General features: G+C 49.6%; 2 protein-coding genes across 2 annotated transcripts; one reads left to right on the forward strand and one right to left on the reverse strand.

Annotated features, from left to right (window-relative positions):
• Nucleotides 1–488: 488 nt before the first annotated feature.
• On the reverse strand, nucleotides 489–16699 carry apc (APC regulator of WNT signaling pathway). Its single transcript, XM_083891413.1, has 17 exons — nucleotides 16595–16699; nucleotides 10364–10519; nucleotides 9505–9592; nucleotides 9128–9332; nucleotides 8758–8866; nucleotides 8554–8667; nucleotides 8396–8458; nucleotides 8256–8306; nucleotides 7769–7855; nucleotides 7501–7678; nucleotides 7209–7409; nucleotides 7029–7124; nucleotides 6807–6946; nucleotides 6644–6721; nucleotides 6448–6564; nucleotides 6150–6364; nucleotides 489–6058 (listed from the first exon to the last, which is right to left on the reverse strand). Exons 2-17 carry the CDS (start codon nucleotides 10496–10498, stop codon nucleotides 1039–1041), a joined length of 6897 nt encoding a protein of 2298 aa, XP_083747539.1. The 5' UTR covers nucleotides 10499–10519; nucleotides 16595–16699; the 3' UTR covers nucleotides 489–1038.
• A 541-nt stretch (nucleotides 16700–17240) lies between these two features.
• Nucleotides 17241–20497, forward strand: fktn (fukutin). Its single transcript, XM_083893113.1, has 10 exons — nucleotides 17241–17447; nucleotides 17898–17954; nucleotides 18169–18369; nucleotides 18519–18665; nucleotides 18741–18871; nucleotides 18984–19116; nucleotides 19331–19460; nucleotides 19554–19687; nucleotides 20068–20192; nucleotides 20277–20497. The coding sequence occupies exons 1-10, from the start codon at nucleotides 17346–17348 to the stop codon at nucleotides 20488–20490; spliced, it is 1374 nt and encodes a 457-aa protein (XP_083749239.1). The 5' UTR covers nucleotides 17241–17345; the 3' UTR covers nucleotides 20491–20497.
• Nucleotides 20498–20516: the final 19 nt, after the last annotated feature.

Raw genomic sequence — 20516 nt, forward strand, 5'->3', positions numbered from 1 at the left:
GTAACTAGGGGGCCCTTTCACATTAAAACTCGGCTCGCCACCCATAAAATAAAAGCATATGGAAATACAAGAATAAGAGCAGAATAAAGCTTCTGTCTTCCATTTATTTTTATCAGGTCATTGATAATTGAGATCGTAAAGTTCATGTTTAATTTTCAGTTCATAGTAAAATCCTGAGATATACAGATCACTCCACCTTCAAAATTTCAAAATAAAGCTGAATCCTTTAGTGTAAAGTTACAGAAAATTAAATGTCAAGAGTCTTTTTGGACACTTTCAGTATATTATTAACTGCATCCTTCAAAGTCTCATGTCAGGAGGACACACATTAAAACGTACGCTTTATTTCAATGAAAACGATAAGAACCAACGGTTTGCTCCTAAAGAATTTTATTGTTTCAACATTTCACCAAAACCTTCTGCCTTTTTCTTCCTCAAGAAAAAAAAAACAGTGAAAACCAAAAGGTAAGTTTTTTTTTGGCAAAAAATCTTTTTGTTTCATCATGTGCTTTAACGGGTTTACAGCAATAACTTATGTTTTACAGTGTTATTCATTTCCAAGGCAACACAGAGCGGGTAGTTTTCAGCGACAAACAAGACTTTCAGATTAAAAGTCCTTGTGTTAGAGTGAAAAAAACTTACGTAGAAGGTTAAAAAAAAAAAACATTTTCAATGTTTATGTGATTCCTCTCGTTACATTCGACACGTTCGTTAAATATCATCACCAAACTGTTATCATCTTATTGTCACAATGGTAACTGTCATTGTTATGGGTTTGGGGGGCGGGGCCATGCGGGGGACACAGACGGAGAGGGCGGGGCTAAGCGCTACATGTAATTTAGTGGTATAAAAACATAAAAAGTTCTTGTTTTTAAAGTTTCCTCTCATTGGCTGAGGAAGCGTGATTGACAAGTGAAAACAGCCAATGACAGGAGAGGGACGGGGCTAGCACTTAAATACAGACTCACTTCCTATACACATTTCTTTCTCCATATTTACACTGTGTGGCGTTTGTTTGTTTTTTTTAGTCCAGATTCTTCACACTGACGTTACGATGTAAGAGCCGCGCTCGCCGCCACCACCTGCACCGGCACCGCCCTCTCCGCCCTTCGGCTCCCGCTTTTTAGTGACGGGGGTGGGGATGAGCGAGGGTCGCGTGGGCGTGGTCGACGACGATGTCGTGCTGGGCGCTGGGGCGGTGGCGGTGACGTCTGTGCTGCTCTTCCTGGGACTCGGCGTGTAGTTGAAGGGGCTGACTCTCGCCGCGACTGCGCCACTGCGTTGCTGACCGCGCTGCTGCTGCTGCTGCGGCGGTTGTTGTTGTAGTTGTTGTTGGGATTGTTGGCGTTCAGGCGTCTTGTCGTCCAGACTCTCGCAGCTGCGACGCAGGTTGAGATTGGAGGAGGAGGAAGAGGTGGAGGACGGGATTTTGGACGGGGCAGGGCTATCGATGACGGGCGGGGCATTGGCAGCAGTTGGCGAGCGAGCTGAACAGGAAGAGGAGGAGCGCGGGTTGTTGACAGGACAGTCCTCCAGGCGGACCCACACATCCTCCGATTTGTCGATTATGTTGCGTCCGGCCGAAAAGTCCGCGTTGCTCTTCGCCTTCCTCCACGTCCCCTTCATCCTCGCGGCGCCCTCCTCCTCGCTCTTGCCCTTGTCACTGGATTCCGATGACGCCGACAACACCGACGACGAGCTTCCCGTCCGCTTCCACGTCCCGACGCGAGGCAACGACGTCGAGTGCTTGCCGCCAGTTCCGCCGCCTCCTCCTCCTCCTGCTCCGCTGTGCTCTCGCTTCCAGGTGCCGGTGCGGCTGACTCGCGACGATGACGTCACTTCCTGTGGGCGCGAGGGGCTCTCGGAGTGCGAGCGGTTAACGTCGTGTCTCCGAGTCATTGGAGGGAGCGGTGCGTCAGGACTGGACGGCGACTCTGAAGCCGCCGCCGCGGCAGCTGCCGACTCTTCGAGCTTCCTCTTCAGCGTCGGACTCGGCGCTTCTTTGATGAAGGTCGACTGTCGCACTAGCGTCGGTTTCTCAGGCTCCGCCTTCTGCTTCTTTGCTGCAGAGGAGCTGCCGACCCTCGATGCCGACTCGCTCCTCGGGATGCCACCACCGCCGCCAGCACCGCTCCTGGGTGTCGCCACGCTCTGTTTGGCCGGTCTGGAAGCCGACGATGACGATGCACTTCCTGGAGACGCCGTTCGTGGCAGCTGCGACAGCTTTCCTCCTTTCTGATTGGTCGCAGAGGAGGAGCGAGACGGCGTGGAGTCCCGAGATGAGCCGCCTCCTCTGTCGTCGTTGCTGCCGGGAGCTTTGGCAGCAGCAGCTGCTCTGGGTTTACTCCGCCCCCTGGCTGCAGTCTCCGACCTTGGCTTCCCTGTGATCAGACTCCTGTAGACCTTCTTCCCACCTTTTAACGCCTTTGCCTCGTCTTCCTCCTCCTTCTTCTTCGCCTCCAGCGTGCTGCGCTCGCCTGGCTTCAGGATCCTTGCGCCTCGCTTCGCATCCTTTTCCTCCAACTCCTCTTCTTCCTCCGCGTTGTTCTTGGCGATGGGCAGGTGGAACGGTGAGCCGACAGACTTGAGGGAGAGAACAGAGTCAGAGTCTGATGATGGTTGTCGGGACAGTGATGAGGCGGCGGCAGCAGCAGCGTTCAGGCTGCTCACGATAGAGTTGGCACCTTCTTGGATTGCCTTCCAGTCAAATGACTCGGAGTCAGGAGAGGCGGGGCTTCTTGGTGCCTCTGGAGGCTCCTCCTCCGCCAGAGTGTTGTCAGCAGCTTTGGGAACAGGAAGTGGCGTGGTGGTGACGGCGGCAGGCACAGTGGCGGCGGCAGCGGCTGCAGCTTTCTTCTTCTTCTTGGGCATAGCAGAGCTGATGCATTCCTGCAAAAGGTCGTCCTCCGAGTCGATGCTGAGCGAGCTCAGGGACGAGTTTCTGGAGAAGCAGACGGGGGTGTCCTCCACGTGGAAGGCTTTGGGAGCGTAGCCAGTGCCTGCAGGGGGGCGTGGTTTTGAATCCGCCGTCTGCGAAGTGGGAGGAGACTTTGTTGCAGTTTTTCCTGAGTCTTTTTGCTCAGGAACAGGCGGCGCAAACTCCTTGTTGTTGTTTTCCTGGTCGATGTCGCTCAGCGAGCTCAGCGACGAGTTCCTGGAGAAGCAGACGGGCGTGTCCTCGATGGCGAACTTCTGCTTCTCGTCCGTCGTTATCTGATTGGTCGCGGGTTTTGTGCGTGGGAAAACGGCGGCCGTCTGCTGCTTCCTTTTCCTGCCTTCCTCTTCTTTGACTTTCTTCTCCTCTCCATCCTTCTCAACGCCGCCTCCACAGTCGTCTTCGTCAAAGTCAAGAGAGCTCAGAGAGTCATTGCGTGAGAAGCAGCAAGGCGTTCCTTCGATGGGGGTGTAGTGTCGTGGCGAGTCGAAGGCAAACCCCGGTTTTGGTTTAGTCGTTGCGGCGGCGACAACGTTGTATGGCGCCCGCTGGGGCATCGGTTTCACAGGCGACGTTGGCTTCTTCTTTTGCTGCTGCTGCTGAGAGACAAGAGGAGTTGGGGCTGGAGGAGGAAGAGGAGGGGGGAGAGGCGGAGCTTGGAGGTGATCATTGTTTGCTGCCGCTCTGATTGGTTTTCTGGGTTTTGCTTTAGGCATGGCGGCGCTGATGCACTCGGCGAGGATGTCGTCGCCGTTCTCGCCTTCTGGAGCTCCGGTGCGCCTCCTCTGGGCGGCTGCGGGTGGCGCCACAGGTACGACGGCATCTGGTGCCTCCTCATTGGGCGGAGAGTCGATGGTGAGGTCACTGAGGGAGGTAGCGGTGGAGAAGTTGAGGGGCGTTCCCTCCACACAGTAAATTCTCGGAACCTCCTCTGGCGGCAGCAGTGGTAGGTCCTTCCTCTGCTGCGATTGGGTGCGGGTTTGAGGTGGGAGGAGCTTGTAGACCGGAAGCTGGCTCGGTTTCCGTGGCACTGCTTGTTGCTGTTTCTTTGGTTTCCGCGACGACTTGGGCATGGCCATGTTGATGCAAGCCTCCAGGATTTCAATGTCGTCGTCGTCGTCCGATTCGTCGAGGATGGGTTTTGCTGAATCCTCTTCTTTCTTCTCCGTGTCCCTGCACTCCTCCTCTTCTTCCTCCTCCTCTTTCTTTTTCTTCATCTCCGCGACGATATACGGCTCATCCAGGCTGAGCGAGCTCAGACTGGATGCTCTGGAGAAGCCGTGCGGCGTGCTCTCGGTGGCAAAGTGCAACAAGACGTCGGCACTGCTCTCATGCACGTCCTTCTTGGCCGCATCCTCTTCCTTGTTCTTCTGCATCGGTAGGGGTGGAGGAGGGGTCTTGGCCCGGCTTGGCGGCATGGTCTGCCCAGGGCTGTCGGGCAGGTCACTGGGGCTCACCACGCCACTTGGGACACCGCTGCACGGCTCGCTGGAACGTACAGAGCTGGCGATGGAGGACGTCGAGAAGCTGTCCAATGAGCTGACGGACGTGCAGCGGCTAAACATCAGCGGCGTCTCTTGGGCGTATGGCTGCTCGGGCGGGCTTTTAGGAGTCCTTGCTCCGGAGGAAGTAGTCGTCATATGGTGGTGGTGATGGTGATGGTGGGCGTGGCCGTGGTGATGGTGATGACTCCGTCTGCCACGTGTGGAAGGAGCAGCAGCAGTCTGGCTCTCTGCTTCTTTCTGCGGCCGCTGCTGCTGCTGCTCGAGATCATCTTTTTCGCCGACAGGAAGCGTCGGATAGTCGCTGCCGCCGACGCCACTGATGACGCTGCCGCCTCTCCTCTTTCTCCCAATCATGTCGCCGTCCTCTTCCTCGTCCGACGACAGCGATGACAGCGAGCTGCCTCGAGAGAAGCAGATGGGCGTGTCCTCCACGCAGTACGTCTGCGTCGACTCCTGGTTGCTTTTAGGAACCCCGCGGTTGGTTGGAGGAGCGGTCGGGCGGAGCTTATTTGCGGTGGTGGGCTGAGGAGGCGAAGGAGAGGCGGTTGTGGCATCTTCGGACTTGAACAGTGGTTTGCGGGGGGCGTCGGCACCATACTTGAGGCTGTAGTCGATCGGCTGCTCTGTTGTGGATTCACCGCTGTAGTTGGACGTCGCAGAGACGTAGCGTGGCTGCGAGGCCGATGCCATGCGACCGTTGCCTGTTGCCGATTCGCTACCGTCATTCCTTCTCCTCAGCCTAGTGTCCTGTCCGTCGTCGTCATCGCTCTCGATGCCACCGCGATGATTTGGACTCTGTCTCCCAGAGTTCAATTGTTCATCAGAATACTTGAGGCTATAGTTTATAGGCGTGTCCAGCTCTGCGCCGTCATCGTCCGCCATGTGGTTAGCGCTGCGGATTTTGTGGGCCAGGTCAGCCGGGTATTTCCTGTACACACAGCACTTGTTGGCGCCGCTCTCGTCCGAGGAGTAGAAAGGCTCTGCTGCCGACGGTTTCGTCTTCCCACGGTTCCCGTAGCCGTCGGCGCTCGTCACACTGTTCAGGCTGTCACTGGACGCTCGGACGCTGGGCGGGAACACCGGCCGTACCGGGTACACGGTGTCCTCCCCCATCCTTTTCGACCCATCGCCGTTCTTTGGGCTCGACAGCACTGGCGTGTTGGCGTATGGCCGCGTTGCGCTTGCTCCTCCTCCAGCTCCATTGCAGCCACGCCCCTTCCTGTGTGCAGCCTTCGGGCTCAGGTTGTCAATGTTGTCAAAGGTCTCCGACAGCTGCTGCGCGTCCAGCTCCTCGAATAGCGCCTTCTGTTTGCGGGCGTGCAGTGACGGGGCGCCAGCGCCTGGTGACACCACACTGGCATCCTTGTAGCGTGCCGGGCGGTTGGCCATGAGGTTGCGAAGGGCTGCAGCACTGCCCATGGCAATCATTTTGTGGCGGGAGTGGATAAGGTTGCGCAACATGCCAACAGCACCCAGCTCCCATAATGTCTCCTGGTCTTTGGCGTCTCGCGCCGACAAGTTCCAGAGCGTGCCACAGGCATTGGATACGATGGTAAGACTGTGGGATTTCAGGTGCTGCAGCAGTGTCGGCAGGCAGCCATGGTCACGTAGGATCTGTCTGTAAGACGACACAGAGGGAGCAGAGGATTATGGGTTGTCCACGGTGTTCTGTGTCACCCTATCGAGTTTATTGCCTAGTCGGTTCTTACCTGTGTGTCTCGTTGGTGGCGATGAGGCTCGACACGTTGCGCAGAATGCCTCCACCGCTCTCGATGATGGCGAGCGTGTTGGTGTGGCTGCGGTGAGTCAGAGTTCCCACCAGGAACGCCAGAGCGCCGTCCACAGCGCAGATGTCGGCCTTGTTCTCGGTACAGTGCGCCGACAGGTTCCAGAGCGCGCTCAGTACGGACTTCAACGTCGACTCCTGAGCAGAGAACAAGAGACCGTGAGAGGGAGGTTCGGAAACTCACTTAACCCAGAATAAACCTGCACCGAATATTAATTTACCTTCTGAACCTCGAGGGCGCAGCCCATCAGCGCTCGCACGCTGCCGACCTCACGCAACGTCTTCTTACTGTTGACATCGGCGCGCCATGACAAGTTCCTCAAAACGCTTGCTATCACCTGAAAATACACGAGAATAGTATCACACCCACAGGCTACCGTGGTAACAGGTGACCAAACCGTTGTTATGGTAACAAACCTGCTGCAGGTCTTCACTCTCAGACTTCAGCTGGGCTACCATCGCTCTCATGCAGCCCTTCATGGAGCACAGCGTGGCCTGATGGGAAACAAACAAACAGTTAACTCATCCATCAGAACCATCAGTGAAAAGAAAAAGGTTTATTAAAAACGTGTGGCCAGACCTTATTGGCCACATCTCCAAAGGTGAGGTTGGTGAGCGCCATGCCGGCATATCGTCGCAGCGTGACACTGTAATGGTCACTGCTCAGCCCGAACATCTCACAGTCGACTTGCAGGAGCTCAGCCACCGCCTGGAGCCCGCCTACAGAGCAAGAGAGGGCGGGGTCAGAGGGCGTGCGTTTGGATGAGGTCGAAAAGGTGTTGAGTCTCAGGTGGTCACTTACCAAGCTCGTTCATGGCATGGCGATGTTCTTCATCGAAAGACAGCTTCATGAGGACACAGACGGCCGGACAGATCTGATGTTCCACTGGAGATGGCACTGTCACACACACAAACACAATTAAGGTGTATTCACGCAGAAAAAGCCCCTGGGATCATCTGTTCTACGATAGGCTTCACTTACTAGGGTTGTCGTCCTGCTCCACGCTCCTCTCGTGGTTCTCCTGCCAGCTCCAGCAGGCCTCGCAGTAATGCCGCACCTGCTCCAGCAGGTGGAGCACTCTGATCTCGCGCCGCCCTCGCTTGTCGTCGGGCTGACTGTGAACGATGTTGTGGAGCGCCGCCGACGCCCGCGCTCGCGCCTCCTTGCTGCCACGCGAGTTACCTGGGTTGACGGAAAGATGCACCCGAAAATGAACAACTGAACGAACGTACGGATAAAAAGAAGTGGGGACATAGAGGAACCGCGCGGTTACCTAGCAACAGCGAGTCCTTGTCGTTTCCGTGCAGCAGCTGAATGAGTAGCGGGAGGCAGCCGGACTGACGCATGGCGATGCACGAGTCTTGCGAACTCGACATGGCGAGGAGCGTTCGCGACATGTCGTCTTTGTCGTGCGTCCCCAACATGGACAGAAGGCTGTACACCATCTCTACCTGTAGGGGGAGACACATACACTACACCGGTTATTGATCACGAATCGCTTTCCGCAGGGACGATAAGGTGGCGCGTTGGAAAATCCTGACCTTGGTTCCAAGGTGGCTGGTGATACGTCGAGGCACAGAGTAGCTCGTCTCATTGGCCGGCTCGTGGTCCAATCGGCTGCTGGAACTCTGAAGGAGAAAAGAAAAAAAAGATTGAATCGGGATTCACAAAGGGAAGAAACAGGATAGATATATATATATACACAATTGTTATAAACACTTTTATTCATCAAAAGAGTTGCAAAATTAATGTTTTCAGCTGTGCTAACGTCATTGCACAAGGGTTTTCTAATCATCCAATAGCCTTCTAACGCGATTAGCAAACACAATGCACCATTAGAACACTGGAAATGGGCCTCTAAACGCCTAAGTACATATAAATACCAGTTGTTTGTAGCTAGAATAGTCGTTTACCACATTAACAATGTATAGAATGTATTTATGATTCATTTAATGTTATATTCATTAAAAAAAGGACATTTCTAAGTGACCCCTATCTCTTGAACGGTCGTGTAAGACAAACACTAACCTGAGCTGCGACCAATGCACTGCTTTCGCTCGGCCCCTGAGTTCCCTCCACCTACACAGAGACAGAGAGAAAGAGACTTAAAAAACGATGTCAATCAGCCGAGTCACATGATCACAGGAGACACACAGTGGTTAACTCACCTGCAGTCGGGCTCCCAGTCTCAGGATGTCCTTTTCTATCTGCTGGATGCGAGCCACACGGGCCTGAACACACAAATACAAACACACAAAGATTGTTGGACACATGACGTCAAAGCTGTTACATGGTGACCTTTGACCTGTTTGACCTCTGACTCTACCTGAGCTCTCCTCTCCATCTCCTGACACGAGCCCAGCTGCTCCTCCATCGCTGAGCGGATCTGCCGAGCCTCAAACTCCAGCTGACGCCGACTCATGTCCGTCTGCAACGTGAACTGAAAAAAAAAAAAAAAAGACCAAATCAAACTGGTTCTCACTGGGGAAGCAGAAGAGCATGATGGGAAGAGCACTGTTCCGTTTCTTACGTTCTCCGTGAGCGGCAGACTGTCGATTCTTTTGGTCAGATTCTGCAGCTGAGCATAGTACCAGTCCTTCTCCTTCTCTTCCTTCTCCAGCTCAGCCAATAACAGGGACCTGTCGGGCGAGCAACAGCCAATCACAGACAGCACATGGAGGGAGGGAGGGCAGAGCAGCCAACAGCAACATCCAATCACAGAGCAACACAAAGAGACAGGAGCACACTGGTGGCAAAAACAAGTGCTCTGTTAAAATTAAAGTAGTTTCCATAGCAACACAGTGTCGCCCGTTTCCCAGCAGCTTCCTCCCGTGGTAACAGCTAAAAATCATTCACACTCTCAGTGCTGCTCGGTAATATTCACTCGTCCTCAGCAGTACCTCTCCTTCTCCAGCTCCTCCAGGCAGCGGTCGTGGCTGTCTCTGCCCGCAGACGGCAGCCCTCTCCTGGGGAAGGCCGAGGTAGTCGCCGGACCTCCAGCTGACCCTGAAGCTCCAGAGCCAGAGGAGGCTGAGCTGGAGGAGGACGAGGGGGGGAAAGGAGGCCTGGACCTGGCCTTAAAACCTGACGATTCCATGCTCATCTCTGATGAGAAAAGACAGCACAGTGACGTGTAGTGAGTGTGTGCCTGTGTTAGGACCTTTTTCTGGCATTAACACCGAGCTTGTCAGGACCAGTAGGCCTAATGGAGACCAAAGCCTGGTCTGAAATGAGGCAGAACCTGTTCAAATAAAAGGAAGCGAGGAAGACTCTTTACCTTTCAGTCTCTCGATCAGCTCCAGCTGAGATCCCGACCCATCTCCGGGTTCTTCCTCTATGGTGCCCTGCAGCTGCTTCAGCACTTCCTGTTTGGTACAGAGCGACATCACAGAGACGCATGAGGACGGATGCTTTGAACGTCTTGTAAATAAGACAACCATGTTTTCCTATAAACAACAATAAAACAAAACACAAACAGATTAAACTTCCTCTCTCTCTGTGGGTCGGTCTATGTCTCTTACCACAATGAAACGACAGCGCCCATACAGCGACATGGTGGAACTAGCAACACTCACTCTATTTGCTACTCATCCACACAACAGGAAGCAGGAAACAGGAATTGGGAAACAGGAAGTGAGGGTGTGTTTGCAAAGAGGGGGGGGGGGGGCAAGTAAGAATCACGGACATTAGCAAAAACAAAAGGAGGACAACAACAGCGGGTACACAAAAACTCACACAACAACAACAAAAGGTCGAAAATGAACAGACCAAAAAGAAAATGAACACAAAGAAAACAAACAATTTAACCACAGACTGCTCACTCTGACAGGGTTACTGAGTCCTTTGACCAAAGATCGTCACACACACACACACACACACCGACACCTCACTCTGATCAACAACATGGAGCTCATTCTGAAAGTCAGCGTAGCATGTGATTGTTGGAAAATACCACGTCTATTCTAAACTAAACTAAATTTACATAGAGAGAGAGAGAGAGTTTATGTAGCAGAGAGGAGCATCCTCACTCAGCTGATCGACACGGTCAGCTGACCTACTTGTCTCTCCCAGTCAGCTGACCCCCCCCCCCCCCCCCTCACTCACTCACTCAATCACGTGACCTCATCAGCACTGACCTTCATGTTGGACGCCTCGGTCTCCAGCTTAGTCAGGTGGTTGGAGTTGTCCTGTAACTCCTGCCTCAGGTTGGAATTCTCCATCTTTAAAACCTCCACCTGCCTCAGCAGCTGATCGTAGGACGCTGCCGCCATGTTGGAAAAGCCACGGCTGACCTGAGGAACACAGACGATACCGACACTGTCAAGACCTCACTTCCACAGTTCTCAATATAGCATTTAACCGTTTCCATTCAGCACAGTTGGGTATTTTCGGCTTCATAAAAACCAACTCTGCACATTACATTTTTCGCCCCGAGTTGATGCTGCGTGAGCCTGCAAGTCCAGGAAAACACCTCGCCCTGAGAAGCTATCCTATCACTGTGTGCTGATGTTGGAGGAGCAGCGTCAGGTTTCACTTTAATGTGATGAGCGGTAAGAGGAAGCGCCTCAGTGAAGAGAAAGGTGACTGTCTGAAACCACTGGTATACACTTGCTGCTCACTAAAGTGGAAACACTTTCAACGCCACTGCAGCGTCGTCACTCGTGCAAATCGCTGCCTGCAGAGCAGCACAGCTGAGCAGAGAGATAGAACACCGACATCCAAAAAAGCGCTGATGCCTTCAATCACACACATCCCACAGGTTCAGAAAGACACGTCATCATAACATGATACATTCATATTACAAAAAAAACACATTTCAAAATAACATGTTGCACATTTTTAATTACCAAAGTTAATTCCCAATCTCTATAAAAACAAAACGCAAACGCTCAGAGACTTGACCTTACAACAGATTACGGCAATCAATCGATTGTTAATCCATTACTGAATGAATCATCGACTATTTTGAGAATTGCTTCATCGGTTTGAGTCTTTTTTTCAGCTTCTTAAATGAGAATATTTTCTGGTTTCCTTCATTTTAACCCCCCCTCCACGTAATCAGCAATAAGGGTCTTTTGAGCGATTCTGATGCCCCCTCCCTTCCCACAAGAAATAACAAATACTATTATTTAATTCATTTAGAACTCAGTCTGCCATATCTAAAACACTACGTACGTAGTTGTTGTTTTGCAACAATTAAGGAATTAACTACTATTAATTGACAGATTAGATTAGATTATGAAAATAATGGTCTGCACAGAATATTTGGCAAATTCCACGCTAGAAAACATTTCAAATCGAGGTGATCGCCATAGGAAAACTGTTTCAGGACATTCCCATTTGGACACGGTACGTAAGCAATAGGATTACGGAAAAATCAATAACTGGACATTTTAGCAGCCATCTGTGTTTGTCAATTGCTGGCTTGTCGGGGAACAGACTAGTAAACATGTATTTATTTCTCAGAGTAGATTAAAAAAAGAGAACGTAGAACGAGCAGAGTGGTAAACATTGTTGATGTATTCATAATTAATGACGGACTATAGGCGATAGATATATTAGCTGATCAATGCAGAGCTAGTCACAGTTAGGACTGTCTCAGTCAGTACATTTTTAATATGTTCTTGATGATATTTTTCTACCGAACAGAGGAGTAAAAACAGTTTAACGATGATATTCATCGTCATCATCAGCTGGAGGAGAGGCGGAGAAACAGCTGATGGCTCTCAGACAGCAGGGCACCACGACAGCCAATTATTTAGCGGTGGTTTGCGATATTTATTTCAATATAAATGCATAAAGCGTAAATAGAATAATATATATTGTGCATTAGGTGCACACGACACGACTGTTGGACTGATGAAACTGATGAAATACACCATGTCGCTTTCTGAGGCATCATGATCCATCTTATCATTATAGTCGGTGAGTTGTGTAATACTACACTGTAGTGCAGTAATACTACAATAATAATGACAGCGTACTGGAGTTTTAGTACACTGTACTGCAGTAATACAATCGTGCACTACAGCACACTATACTTAACTGTGACAATACACTGCAATATTACTCTGCAGAAACACTACGGTGTACTCGTGTGAACTGCATCAATACCCCACTGTAACATAATGACACTACATTACTGCAGCACAGACCTTTTTGTCTGATCTGAGCTCATCAATAATTCATCAAACACAACATGATCGATGGAAAATGACTAATCAAAGTGTACGGAACGGTCTGATCCATCGACGATAAACAAAGTTTGCAGCAGCAGCAGCAGAAACAGTGAAGGACAGCAGAGAACAGCAGCCTCTCCTCCTCATCCTCCTCCCTTCCTGTCTCCATCCCCTATCACCAGGCAGCCATTTTCTCTCCCTCTTCTATCCTTCCTCCATCACCCCTGCCTCCCCCACCTCTCCCTTTCTACCCCCCCATCTCTCCCGTCGTCCTTTTCCCCCCTTTCTCTCTTTCACTCCCTCCATCAAAAACAACAGAATAAATTAAACCACAAACCAGAGAGGATGGAGAGAAGACAATGAAAGGACAGTGGCCACCCCTCCCTTCCCTCCCCTCTTATCCCCCGTCCTCCTCTCACTCACTCACTCATTCAACACCAGACACACGAAGCAGATAAAACAGATGAAGGGATGAAGGATGGAGAGGTGTTAGTAAAAGAAAGAGAAAATGGCAGCTCACCCCATCGCTGTCGCCTCCATCTCCCTCCCTCTCTCTCGCTCTCTCGCTCGCTGTCTGACAGAGAGAGCAGTCAGCTGGGCGAGAGAGCAGCCAATCAGAGGCCAGAGACAGCCAGAGGGGGAGGGGAGGGGAGGGGAGGGAGGGGCAGCCCCCCTCCTCCTCCTCCCAGCATGCTTTGCTGCTGCTGCAGGACTGACCGGGTTACTGAAATACTAACACACAAACATTTACACACTCACAGATTAATATGCACACACGCCGGGATTAACGCACACACACACACACACACAGTGGGATTAAAATACAGATACACACACCGTTTTGCACAGCTGGTCTTCTGAGGACACAGCACTGACTTCCATTAATTTGGACAGCCTAAACAAAGTGTTTTAGCCATCCTAATGTCACAATTCAAACACCTTACACCTCAACTTATCTCAACTAGTTCCTCAGAAATTGAGTTCTGTCATAGTACGAACAAGTTTTGGTCTCCATGACACTACTGGTCCTGACAAGGTCGGTGTTTACTCCAGGAAAAGGTCTTTAAGAGGTAACAAATACAAGTACACGCATCATAAGTGGAACACTGCACTAAACCGCAGCTCAAATGAATCACGCATCTGTCTACATACGAACATCAGCTGACGCTTCTCATGAGTAACAGTCCATCATCACTGCATGTCATCAGCTCATGAGCCTGTAAATAATACCATGCTTTGTGTAATTCATTCAAAACTGTGAGTAATGGGTGTTTGCACGTGCGTGTGTGTATGTGTCACAGTGAACCCCCCCCCCCCCAAGAGTAAAATCTTAATCATCTTCAGTCTGTGATATCTTTAGAAATACACTTGCTGCTGCTTCATGTTTCCAACTGGCAACTGAAGTTTGAGTCACACTTAGTAAACCGCTCACTCTCCCAACAACAAAAGACCATGGAGAAAAACTGTTTTACACCAGGGCACACGGGAGTTGTTGATCCACTGCTGCCTCCATCAGGAAGATCGACTCATAGAATCTCAAACTCACTGAACTGAAGTCCTTGTAAACTTTTACTTCTCACTCGATTTGCAATGTTAGTTCACATTTTTCCCCGTCTTCCTCGCATGTTTCCGGTCTCCAATAAAATATGATGCAAGTTTTGTTCCCATTTAGAATTAAATAGATTTGAGTGGATATTGTGTGATTGACAGCTAGTATTTTCACAGGAATCCTATAGTTTATTTCAATACCTTTATCCAAGACCTTCTCGAAATATTTTAAGGCCTTATTGCCACTTCAAACTATAATCAGCAACACATATTTAACTTACAAAACAGTTTCAGTTTGCAATTAAATCTATAGAGTACAATTTCAGGCTATTTCTGAGATTATTATTGTTTTTAACAAACACGGGGAGGAAAATGAATACATTCATGCATACTTTCTGCAGTCAAACTCTATGGACAAAATGTAATACCTCATGAAATTGCGATTAAGATTTTTTAATACTGTTTAAGACCCCGCAGGAAGCCTGTTTCAAATAGCTAATGCCTGTAAATTTCTGATTCGGTTCAAATGTGTTATTTTAAGACTCTGGAGCTGAAAATACTTTTTTAATTTTATCACTTACCAAAAGAAGCAGCAGTAGAAAATAAGTTCCTGTATCTCTGACTCCACACAATTTCTTTTTGTGCACATTGATGTTGAGCGATTTAAAAACTTACATTTCCTGTTAGACAGGAATAAAGAACTTTTTCATAGGATGGTGTTATCGTAAAACTGTAACGTTAAGATGTCAAACCACTGTCAAATGAGTTCACACAAGTTCGGTTACGCCCATCAGCCCCATATGACTCTCTGTGCTTTTCAGCAAAGCGGTGCTCAATTCTTGCGTTGCGTGGCTACAATCTCACGCTGCCCACAGGAAGTGATTTCTTTTTAATGTCATAATGGTAACATTTCACAGGAGGAAACCAAACAGGTTAGAGTAAGACTGAAACACACTTTCCCTGCACTGCTGGCGTGTACACATTAACACTCCCCCAGTCGGGTCTGATAGTATTGCTCGACAATGCAGCATAGAAAAATGTTCCAAACAAAACTATAAAGCCTACATTATACTTCTACAACTGCGTAATGCGTTATACAACTGCGTAACCACGGAGACCCCTCGAGCCTTCATAGTTCTCTGTCGTGGTGCCGGCTACGTACTGCAATTTAACGCCCGATCAGTAGGGGTCGCTATGCAAGGTTGTTGTGCTTCTTTCTACAGTGAGCAATGGCGTCCGAGAGAGAAAGACTGTTGTTGTTGTTGTTGCAGCTGAATAACATTGGCCGTTTCTCACCTGAAATAAATGTTTTCTGTGTCCCAGAACGCAGTTTTAAGATCATTTGAGGCGAGAAATTGGCCATTTAGAGTCTAAACATGTGGTGTGATTATTAAGATATGACTTATTTATAGTTTGGCAGTGGCCGGCACAGAGCAGCGTTAACTTGGCCTGTCCTGAGGACCCATCGCAGCCCTTTCCGTCTCAGTTGTCCCTTGACGGAGCGACGGACACTCAAAAAATATTACACGCAGCCGGAGACGACGGAGAGGCTCTGCGGCGACGTAGAGGGGTCTCCATAACCGACGTAGAGCAATTTCCGCAGGAGTATAAACTGGGCTTAAAAAGATGCAAAACAACAAAAATCCACACAATCTAATACACTGCAGCACGAAGATGATGGACCTCTGCATGTTCCATTTGAAGACTGAACACTGACTTTTCAAGATCATGGAAACCCCCTAACCTTGGACGTTTTATCTCAGAAACCTGGAGCAACCCAACATTCCCAGGTTCAGGATTCCACAATATCTGCTACCATATACACACACAGCTAATTTTGGCATGAACAGTGCATATTTATGTTGCCATGTGCACAAAATACCATGTACAACAATGGTTTAGCCTGAGACATGTAAGCAATTTCGACTTCTCCACTGAAATGCGTTGAAATCGTGGGGTGACGTCACTTAAGAAAACCTGAACTATCCCTTTAACACAAACACACACACACACATAGTGTGGACACTCATAGTCCGCATACATTCCCTGACCTTACACAAATCACTGCCTAATCCCTAATCTTTCCCTGATTAAACACACTATTGCGTTTAAACCTAAACCCTAATCTTAGCCCAGGAAAAACCCCTGATGGTCGTGAGGGCTAGCTAAACTGTGCGCACAAAGATAGTTCTGAATCAGAACTTGTCCTCCACGCACACATACAGTGGTCACAAACCAACCACACTCTCACTTGTAGGTGAACTTTAACACATGTAGTATTAATACTGCAGTGGTAAACCAGTAGTACTACCATCGTTTGCAGTTAAAGTACATTTAAAACACTGCAACTCTAGCTCTTTAGCTGTTAGCTGAACAGATAGCATTCCAGCTGCAGTCCAGCTGCCATTGACCTGCCGACTTACTGTGTTTAACCCGAATCACAGCCGCACCACCGGGTGCACTCCATCTTATTTCTCCCGGCCGTCATGTTTACGGTGCGGCTGAACACTGTGGCCGTCGCCGGTGAGCCCGCTGAACCGCCCGAGCACCCACATCCAACCATAACAAATGGTTAGCGCGGAGCTAGCTGATCTGTATAGGCTAGTGGCTAGGCAAGCTAACAGCGCGGCCGCCTCTTACCTCCTCGGTTTGAAGGAAACGACCAAAGTCCACCTCAGACGGAGGCAGCCGAACGGGACATCCCAAGGAAACGCGGCACCGGCGCGAGTCGTTAGAGGCGGTGGAGGCCGCTCATGTCCCCGGTCCGCGGAGTTCTGGAAGTCCGGCGAAGTTTAGCTCCGTCTTTTTGTTGTGAACCCATGGATGTATTCTAAGATCTGGATAGAGCACCGCCCCCTCTGCCTTGAAGACAAATGTATCATAGTGGCCAATTTGTGTACTGCAACAAAAGATACTCATTGGGCCCAAAAAGCAATTATTCCCATTGACCACAATAGTAAAAGAGACGTCACTAAAAGTGTCCACAGGATACCTCGAGACGTGGTCATATACTTTTATAGATCTTTATATTCAATATTTTTAATTGATTGGAGTTTCATATTTGTAAAACCTTCCTAAAGGCCATACAAAGTCTAGAAAAATACTATTTGCTAGAGTGACGTCACAGCTGTGTACGAGCACAGCAAAGCGCGGTCATGTGGCGTCTCGAGAACGGCGCGACTCCTCCTCACCAGCTCGTGGCGCTGTTGCACCAATACAGTTTTAGCCAATAAACGTCCACGAAGAAGAAGCGGCGGGTCGTTTTAAAGATGGCGGGTGTTATCGACACTGCGGACAGCTCGGTGTAACGGTTTTACCGACTTTTATCCCTCACGGAGCGCTCCGCCGCCGCTGGCGTCATGAGGCGCGGGTCACTGCGCACTTTTTCCGGATGCCTCGCGTGAACCGGACGGTCGTGTTGTCCCTGCTGATCGCGAGCAGCTGCGTGTTCTTGCTATTCCAGCTCTATTACTACCGGAAGTACGTCACCGGGGTGAGGACATCCATTGTTTATGTTCGAGTTAGTTAAATTACCACAACGCATTTTTAAAGGTGCATTATGTAATAAATCTAAAGCAACTGGCCATAAAATCCTCCTAATATGTCACAGAGACTCAGGAACAATGTTCATGAAAAAAACTTAAGTCACCAACAACAACAACAGCACAGCCAAAATATTTGCATTAAAAAATATATTTTGCAGACTGCAAATCATGTTTATGTTTTGGCATGTGGCGCCACCTACCGCCGTCTACCAATCGTAGCAGTCAGTAGAGTCTCTGCTGCCGAGCAACCACGGGTTGCCAGTTACTTTAAAAAACGAAACCTAAAAGACCTCGGTATTTTGAATTTTAATGTAGTAACCTTTTTTGGCCACATTCTTACATATGGCACATTTAAACATTTGTTTGTTTATTTAATGACCTATCTTGCTCTTCTGCAGTCTGGTCCTCATATCCTGAGCCAAACGGGTCACCTGACTGCCAGTGACATCCAATGGGTAAGTTAGCATTAACAATAGCAGCACTGTTACTGTTGTCTAAATGTTAACCTCTCTGTCGGTGCCCTGTCTTGGTTTCCATAGCAACTGCTCTGTTGCACTACATACTATTGTAACTGTCAGTTGCTTCCATAACCTGTTGTTTTCCACAGTAACTGTCCGTGGTTTCCATGGTAACTAACCAGCCCTTTTTTTTGCTCTTCTCTCTCTGTAGCAGACGGTGAAGAAGTTCCTGGCCCTCGCGCAGCGTTTCAGGCTGCCGCTGTTTCTCGCCGACACCGCAGCGCTCGCCTTACTCTCCCAGGATGCTTTGCGGCAGCGTGACCGGCAGACGCGTGAGCCACACTGCAGTTTCCTGTGCACTGACCGGCCGATCACGTCATTTGCGTTGCAGGCCAACCTATGGAAGCACAATGTGAGTTTTTAAAACTATCAATGACGATGTAACTGACGATTAACCCTTTTTCCACTACAGTTCGAGCAGAATTGTGAACAAAAAAACAGTACTTTTTGCATGACCGGAGCACAGACTCCATCTGACACAGTTCTTTGTTTGTTTGTCAGGCCAACTTCCTGTTGGCTGCTGAGCAGAAAGGCTTTGAGCTGCTGCAGGTGCGAGGAGAGGACCCGCGTTTGGCCAGTTTGGACACCCTGTCAGGAGAAGAGATCCCGCTGCACTTCCTGTTCCGCCTCCATGGTTACATCATCCATGTGGGTGGATTCACATAACCTCGCAATACCTGGTAAGCACAGAAATGACTCCAATAACCGTGTGTTTTGTGGCAGGTGGTGTTCCTGTACGAGCGCAGCGGCAACTACCTGTGGCACGGAGCGCTACGGCTAAAAGCTAACATGGACCGAAGCTTTGCTCCGTTCAAACTGCTGGACTATGGACACCACACTGGAGCTTATGACAGGTATACTACAACTATAAACACTTCATTCTGACACGCACAGTAACATGTCAGCAAACGGGTGCTATGTTCTGAACATCCTGGTGTGTGTTTTGTGTGTGCTCGCCCCCTGCAGGCCAAAGCTGGTCCTGACCGTCCTGGATGGTCTTGACATTCAAGTCCCGCACAACATCACTCGCTTCCTGTCCGAGCAGCGACATGCACACTTCCTGGAGTGCCGTTACCGCGAGGCCCGCACCTTTCTCCAGGTCTGACAGAACCCAGGACTTTTATTGTGAAGGGGTACAGGACACAAAAGCAGCAGGGAAAAATATGATAAAGTGATGTCATTACATTGAACTTGTGAACTTAAGACTTTTTTTTTTTTCATTTTCAAAGCTTTAAGGTACCTGGAAGTTTTGTTTAATTCCAAAAAATCTGAATCTAAAGTGTTGGCTCTCTCTCCATTATTTGTGAACGTAGCTTTACCCAGAGGACTCGTCTCAAGCGGCAGTGGATTTTCGCAGAAATGCGAAGTCGTTGCTTCATATCGCCGCTCGGACTCTCGCTGGCCTCGACATTCCCTTCTGGCTCAGCAGCGGCACCTGTCTGGGTAATACGCTAACTGGCTAACTTTAAAGCATAATAACAGCATCATGACCAGGTTTAATTCAATTCAAATTTTAAATGTCGCCCCCCCCTGCAGGCTGGTTCAGGCAGTGCGGCGTCATCTCGTACAGTCGCGACGTGGACATCGGGATCTTTATTGTGGACTTCAAGTCTGACATCGTTGCAGCGTTCCAAAAAGCCGGACTGTCACTCAAACACAAGTTTGGAAAGGTCAGAACTCACATTCTTATTTTTTTATTTTTGCGTCTTTCGTAAACACATCGACACTTACTTAGAGACTTTATTTATCTTTGTGTTGAGGCTGTATTTTGGGTCCATACATCTACTCTTTTACCCTCCACATGAGGGTCATGGGGGGTTGCGCTGGTGCCAATCCCAGCTGACATAGGGCCAAATGCAGGGTACATCCTGGATAGGTCGCTAATCCATTACATGGCTACAGAGACAAACAACCATTCACTTTCACACGCACACCTATGGTCAATTTAGAGTGTCTAGAACCTGCAGAAAACCCATTCATACATGGGGAAGACAGGCATGTATTTTGGGTGTTTAATTTTAATTTTTGGGTCTTTTATTGTGAACCACAGGTGGACGACAGTCTGGAATTGTCATTTGTGAGTGGGGACGTCAAACTGGACATTTTCTTTTTCTACGAGGACGGAGACATCGCGTGGAACGGTGGAACGCAGGCAAAGAGCGGCAGGAAGTTCAAGTACGTAAAACTCTGACGTGACGTGAAACACCGCGTGCGTGCGAGCCACGTTTAAAGCAACGTTTCTTCCTCTCCTTCGTACAGGTACATCTTCCCTCGTTTCTCGCTCTGCTGGACGGAGCTTCTGGAGCTCAAGGTGCGCGTTCCGTGCGAGACACTGGATTACGTGACGGCGAACTACGGCGCCACCTGGAGCGTTCCTGTGAGGAGCTGGGACTGGAAGTCGTCGCCGAGCAATGTGCAAGAAAACGGGGTGTGGCCTCCAGCTGAGTGGGAGGAGCTTATCCAAGTTTACTGAGGAAATGAGCCAAGATGGAAAATAAG

This window comes from Microchirus variegatus (genome assembly GCF_963457635.1).
Source record: "Microchirus variegatus genome assembly, chromosome: 1".
NCBI lineage: Eukaryota > Metazoa > Chordata > Actinopteri > Pleuronectiformes > Soleidae > Microchirus > Microchirus variegatus.

Coding starts and splice junctions, on each gene's coding strand:
- apc (XM_083891413.1), bottom strand. CDS start 10,498: ATGGCGGCAGCGTCCTACGATCAGCTGCTGAGGCAGGTGGAGGTTTTA. Junction 9,593..10,363: donor CCGAGGCGTCCAACATGAAG/GTCAGTGCTGAT, acceptor TGTACCAAACAG/GAAGTGCTGAAGCAGCTGCA. Junction 6,722..6,806: donor TTGGAGATGTGGCCAATAAG/GTCTGGCCACAC, acceptor GTTTCCCATCAG/GCCACGCTGTGCTCCATGAA.
- fktn (XM_083893113.1), top strand. CDS start 17,346: ATGCCTCGCGTGAACCGGACGGTCGTGTTGTCCCTGCTGATCGCGAGC. Junction 18,370..18,518: donor CCAACCTATGGAAGCACAAT/GTGAGTTTTTAA, acceptor TTTGTTTGTCAG/GCCAACTTCCTGTTGGCTGC. Junction 19,117..19,330: donor AGGCCCGCACCTTTCTCCAG/GTCTGACAGAAC, acceptor TTGTGAACGTAG/CTTTACCCAGAGGACTCGTC.